Source organism: Phalangium opilio, unplaced genomic scaffold (assembly GCF_054372755.1).
Source record: "Phalangium opilio isolate 3A_F unplaced genomic scaffold, DU_Popi_V2 ptg000061l_1, whole genome shotgun sequence".
NCBI lineage: Eukaryota > Metazoa > Arthropoda > Arachnida > Opiliones > Phalangiidae > Phalangium > Phalangium opilio.
Genome location: NW_028324178.1, coordinates 10,502,671 through 10,509,248, shown reverse-complemented (window position 1 = coordinate 10,509,248; position 6,578 = coordinate 10,502,671). Strand labels below are relative to the sequence as shown.

Here is a 6,578-nt window from a genome sequence, read left to right as displayed (position 1 = left end):
AATTTCGAGTCGAAAATTCGCGGGAAATTTGAAATTTGAAAAGTTTATTTATGACGAATCTCATCAGGGCACACCAAAATCCAACCAGCCGACCTGCCGACCAGCCGTCCAGCCAACAGAGATCGGAACAATACTTTTCAGCTCTAAAGAGCGCGAAAAGTAAAAGCCGGCGGTCCACCAGACAGTCTCGTTTTGTCTATTGACGTAAAACATTTCGCTTAAAATTATTTTTAACGATGGAAAAAGTTTGTTTAGAAAATTGTTCTGTTGGTAATCTTTTAAATGAACGTTGTCGTAGTTAAGAGTTAGGAAAGCTATTAGGTTTGATAGATTTTAGTTCAATAGAAGAGGACGATAAAGAATTGATTTTGCTAAGGACCCAATTAAAAGCCAAAGATTTGAATAACGTGTGCTTTCACCATGAAAAGAAATATGGATCAAGATTCGAAAGTTTGCAAAAACATTGTTTTAATCCGTTTGACAAACACAAGAAAAAAATAACCACTAATCTAAGAGCTGTCACTGTTTCTATGGCTAATTCTTTGAATGCAATAGGGACTCTAAAAACACTTATTCGTGGTCAAAAACTATGCGCTAACTGCATGAATGACTGCAGGAAAATACTTGATAATTCTGAATCTCAGGATAGTTCATCAAGCCAAGGTTTCGTCCCTAGTCAGGAAGAACGAGAAGAATTGAACGAGGCCATCAAAGCATTAGGTCAGTCACCCATAAAAAGAGTTAGCGAACGAGATAAGGCTAGTTACATTAGGAGTAAAGTCTCCAAACTTTCAACTTCATACGAAGCGGCTCTTAGTAAATATGTTGGTACAACTTCAGATGTTCAGAGATCATGTTTTGAAGAAGAAACAGTATCAGCTTGTAAAAAAATGTGAAAGTTTCGATAAAATGATTTCCCAACTTAAGGAAAAAGTAAACATTTCTACTAGACAGGAAAAAATAAATCTCTTAACTCTAGTCCCAGAACACTACACAAAGGCAGAAATTATGAAGGAATTTTGTGTTAATGAATACATAGTCAGAGCAAGCAGAAAGCTAAAACAAGAGAAAGGTCTTCTTCCAGGGTGCCATACTAGGCAAGAGAGTTGCTGTCAGAGGAAGTAAAGAATGAGATATTCAAGTTCTACGAAAATAACGAATACTAAAGGATGTGTCCTGGAAAAAAAGAATGTGTGTCTGTTAAAGTTGATGGAAGAAGACAACTAGTTCAGAAGCCACTTTTGCTAGCAAATTTGAGAGAGCTTTATACGGAATTTCTTAAACAATCAAATGTGAAAGTACCCTAGTAGCACATACCCATCCGTTTTTGTGTCGGTTAGGAGACGCACTGTACATTTTGGTGTCGGCAACGTTTTAGTGCCGCTTTTTATCTACTGGCCCGTCAACCTTTATAGTGTATTTTTCAGCCAACAGTAAAACTCACTGTTACCCAACTCTCAAATTTTAAGTTAATTTTAACGCAATGTTTAATTATGTCCAAATATTTTATGATACTACTTAGGAAAAAAAACATTTTAAATCAAAATATTCATGAACTTGGCTAAATTAATTTTTTAATCGGCCAGCATCTGCCCAACTCCAAACCGTAATGCATGGTTAAGCTTACGATTATGAATTCGCACTGGTGTTGTTTTATATCGTTAAGAATTTTCCGATGTACCGGGTAGAGGGTAGATTGGTACCAGGGAGAAGGTAGATTGATAAGGCGTGTGCCAAGAGAAAAATCAGGCGGTTAATTCTTGCTAGGGAGATTCCCTCGCACGAGAAAAATGATTAGTGGAAAAATTATCCGTGTTTTTGAAACTGGCGGGAAGTGATCAAATATCTTGCCGACAGGTGAATATTTATTTTTTTGTTTTTACTCTCAAGTGCATTTATTTACTTTAAAAAAATCTTAAAGGTTTTCCTTTATTTTTAGGTATATGACAAAAAGGTTGTACTTCAAATTTTTTTAATTAAATAATTTATAATATAAATGTAGATGGCGGACATAGCCGTGGCTAAAAATTTAGGAAAAACAAAAAATTCCAGCAGTGCTCTTTATTATTTTCGCGCGGGATGTTTTTCTTTCTAAAGAAGGGCAAACGTTCGGGTTTTTTTTGTGACGTTTACCTAAGCACTCCTTTTTCCCAGAAGTTGGAAAGCTCGGACCCCTGGCTTGGGACCGTGCTTTATTCTTGTCTTTTTCTCACCTCGGTCGAGTCGGGTCCGCCACTCCGCCTCCGCTACCTTAATTTGGTCAACGAGAGCGAGCCTCGTGGTAAGTTAATTTTTGTAAAATATCTTATCGTTTTAGTTAATTTTAAGTCTATATAAATTATTCCTGTACTTTATTAATGTGGTTTATAATGTTCTTAATGTAAAATAAGATCGACAGTAGTATTATTTAATCCATTATATTTAGTTTTTGTTTATTAGGCCTAGGTCTTGGCCGAGGCATAGGCCTACTTTACTCACTGTTCCCAAATTCCCAATCGCAAGTTTCGCAACTTCACATAAGCCTTGTAATTTTAAATTTCTTTAAATAGCAATAAGTTTAAATTTCTTTAAATAGTAGTCAATTTGAATAAATATAATTTTCATTGTTAATTTAGTAACACTTCATTACATATAATTTTTTTAAAGTTTTTTAAAGTTATTTGTTGGTTTTTTAGAAGCGACGTAGCTTAATAAAATTAGCTGATGGTTTAAGTAATCATAAAATAATAGTGTGAGAAATTTCCTCCTTGTTTAACCAAAGAGGGTAGAAAGAGGGGGAGTAGAAGGCTTTGCTGGAGTGTTCTCGCTTTGAAAGTTTACCTCTAAGCTTCCGGTGTGCGCGCGCATCTATCTCTGCCCTCTTAAGTTGAAATACGGAGAACCGGATATTAGGAGGAAAATATAACAAATAAATAAAAAAGAAAAGCGAGAACTCAAAGAATGCCTTGCCAAAGCCGCTAGCTTCAACTCCCCCTCTTTCTACCCTCTTTGGTTTTACCACGTACACTTCAGGGCTGCCAGTAAGTTGTGAGGGAATCTCAAGTTTGGAATTGTTGAACTTCATTCACAAATGACTGGCAACACTGTTTATAATATTGTTTATTAATGCTGGGTTTTTACTATTAATTCATATTCTTCGTGTAATTTATTATGATTAACAGTTATTAAGTTGCTGATATTAGGCCACAATGATACAAAATACTTTTAATCTTATTTACTCCACATTTTCAAGGAAATTTTATAGTTAAATTAACTTAATCTTCGAGCTTTATAATGCAGTGTTACAATGCTTGAACTATTATTAGTTCATGTAGAAATCAAATATTTATGGAAATATGTTGTTGAGATTCTAGCGTTATCGACTCTAATTTAGTGTTCTTAATCATATAAAAATAATTTGTTTGAATACTTCATGCTCTCTTTAAATTTGCCTTTATTTATTTTAGGATACTGTTGCAAAACGTGGAATTTTTGGATCTCTTCTTGTGGACCATAATTTGGCGTGCTGTTAAGTGAGTTTGGTCTTAAGGTAAGGTCCTGTACAAATTAAAAATTGATGAATTCATCTCAGAGAATTGGTTCCTTGTATAGCAAGGATAATTGTAGTCTTAGTAAGAGGCAAATGCGTAGGAAACGATCAAAATATTTACAATCAGTTATAGAGATTGCAAAAAATCCAAATACAAACGACGAGGGCCAATTACTAGATAATGATAATGGCAATGAACAAGCTAATACGTTAGAGAGTGAAGATGATATACCTGAAATATCCCCGGAAGTTAGGGAAATATACCCGGAAGTTAGGGAAATATACCCGGAGGTTAGGGAAATATCCTCGGAAGTTGGGGAAATATCAAGTGAAGATGATAATTTAGATAGGCTTTCTTGTAGCTCTTTAAGTTTAAATACAAGCTGTTCTAGTAGTTCATCTGAGGACATTCAAAGTAATATATCATCGGACATTCGTAGCTGGGTTCTTAAATACAACGTTGATACGGTAAAAAGTAACAGTTTGTTAGAAATACTTAGAGCACATGGTCATGATGAATTACCCAAAGATAGCCGGACATTATTAAAGACCCTTAGATATACTAGCGGAATTTCACAGTTATCTAACGGAGAGTTTTGGTACATTGGGTTTAGAGATGGGTTAACTCAGTTTTTGGATTCTCATCCAGGATATCTAGAGGATATATCATTTTCTATAAACATTGATGGCATACCTTTGTTTAAGAGTTCTAACACTAACTTTTGGCCAATATTAGCTGGGGTTTTTAGTTTTTCAAAAGGGCTGGTTGGTGATATTTTCCCCGTGGCTGTGTTTTGTGGTGAATCGAAGCCTTCATCTCTCAATGAATATCTGAAATTATTTTTAGATGATCTTGCTAATTTAAATAATAACGGTTTTAACCATGATGGTAGAACATTTCCGTGCAGTTTAGCAGGCCCGTTTATTTTAGACACACCAGCGCGATCTTTCGTTAAAAACTCTAAGGGACACACCGGTTACTATTCTTGTGATAAGTGCACAATTAAGGGATCGTGGTTTAAAAATCGCACAGTGTTTATTTCAGATGAGGATTCGGATGAATTAGTTTCTTTACGTACAAATAACTCGTTTAGAAGTCGGGATAACGAAGAGCACCATTTATTTGGAGGTCCATCACCTTTAGAAGAATTAAACATAGATCTAGTTGGGCAATTTCCTCTCGATTATATGCATTTGGTTTGCCTTGGGGTGGTTAAGAGAATTCTAAGGTGCTGGGTTAAGAAAGGAACTTTTGTTGTACGTCTGAGCCACCAAATGATAAACGAGTTTTCTTCTAAACTTAAATTGTGCAGAGAATATTTACCCTCAGAGTTCGCTCGTAAGCCCAGATCTCTCAAATATATTGATCGGTGGAAAGCCACAGAATTCCGACAGTTTCTGCTGTATTCGGGACCAATTTTGTCCAAGGGAATTCTATCTAAAGATGTGTTAAGTCACTTTAGACTATTGCACTGTGCGATTTATATTCTTGCTTCTCCAGAACATATTAAAACATTTATAGATTATGCTGGGCAGTTGTTGGAAATGTTTGTTTCGTCATGCCCAAACTTTTATGGGAAAGAATTTGTATCTTTAAATGTTCATGCTTTAACTCATTTACAAGCTGATGTAGAGAGGTTTGGACCTCTAGACAGGTATAGTGCCTTTCCTTTCGAGAACCATCTACAAAAACTTAAAAAAATGTTGCGTTCCCCTAACAAACCTCTTCAACAATTGTTCAAAAGGGTCAACGAAGGTAAACATTTATTACTTAATAAATTGGAGAAAAAAGGTGTTGTTCTTAAAAAACCTTTTAAGGACCAAAGTAAAAATATACCGAGGGGGGTTGAGTCTTACAAAAAATTAGAGTTAGGGTCTCTTAATTTAACAACACGATCTGCCGATAGCTGTGTGAAATTGACAACGGGTGAGGTAATTAAAATTCGACATATTTATCGACGCATAGATAGAGAAGTGATGGTGGCAGGCAGCTTATGTAAATTTCGCGAAGATATATTTAAATACCCACTTCGGTCGTCTCTGTTAGGAATGTTTAACGCTACTGTTTCTAATCAAGTAAAATCCTACCCCTTAAGTGTCATAGATAGGAAGTGCTTCGCATTCCCGAGCAAAAATAAAGAGGTGATATCTATTGTTCCACTACTGCATAACTCTTAGTTCATTTTTCTCCCAGATGTTTGTCATATTTTCATTTGATGAAGGAACTGTGGAGGTTGTCCCATTGTCATGGTGCCCTAGTGATGGTTTTTGTTATTGGCCTCCATCACACTTGCATAAAGAAATTAAGAAACTAATTACTAGCTCTGCAAATCCACATTCTGATTGGGAAAAATATGATGGAAAAATAATTTACAGAACAGGTAAATTTTTCCTAATTTTTTTTTTTTTTTTTTAATCGTATGAATTCGTTCACTGTAGCACAATACAGCAACGCACGACAATATCTGGCCAAATCAGAGCAAACCTCGGATTTAGCAAGTGAACTTGAACTGGGTCGTGGCAAACGAAAATGCAAAGTAAAGAAAATAAGTTCACCAGTTAAAGAATTAACTGATTATTCTAATTCTTCATCCGAAAGTTCATGTAAGTTGTCAGATGTTTAGAGGATTAATTGGAACTTCAAGTATATTGGAAATATAATGCTAAATAATATGGTATGATTTTAAACACTGATATAGCTCGTTCTCCAATTAAAAAGAAAGTACCAAAACGTAAACGTTTGCCAAAGCCACCTCATCTTCCATCAAATTGCTCCCAACGTTTTCTAAACTCTTGCCGTAAGTTCCTATATTTAATTCTGTTGTTTTTTAATATAAATCCTTAAAACCCACTGCTTTTAAAGCTTCTTCTAAAAGAATTGCTAACGAGGAATCAATGGTTCATAACAAGTCTGAAAACTTATCTGGATTTGCATCAAACTGTGGCTCAGATTTTTCAGACTCTGGTCGTAAGTTAACTAAAATTAAGAGTTTTAACGAAGTTAAAACGTGTTTTTTTAGGTTCCAAAAATGATATTGAGGCTGAATCA

The 6,578-nt window shown here is 35.1% G+C and overlaps 1 protein-coding gene across 1 annotated transcript; it reads left to right on the top strand.

Annotated features, from left to right (window-relative positions):
- The first annotated feature begins 3,622 nt into the window (after positions 1–3,622).
- On the top strand, positions 3,623–5,707 carry LOC149665096 (uncharacterized). Its single transcript, XM_089842071.1, has one exon. It carries the CDS (start codon positions 3,623–3,625, stop codon positions 5,705–5,707), a length of 2,085 nt encoding a protein of 694 aa, XP_089698197.1.
- The last annotated feature ends 871 nt before the right edge of the window (positions 5,708–6,578 follow it).

What these genes read in the sequence shown, in the direction of transcription:
- LOC149665096 (XM_089842071.1), top strand. Translation starts at nt 3,623, where the DNA reads ATGCGTAGGAAACGATCAAAATATTTACAATCAGTTATAGAGATTGCA.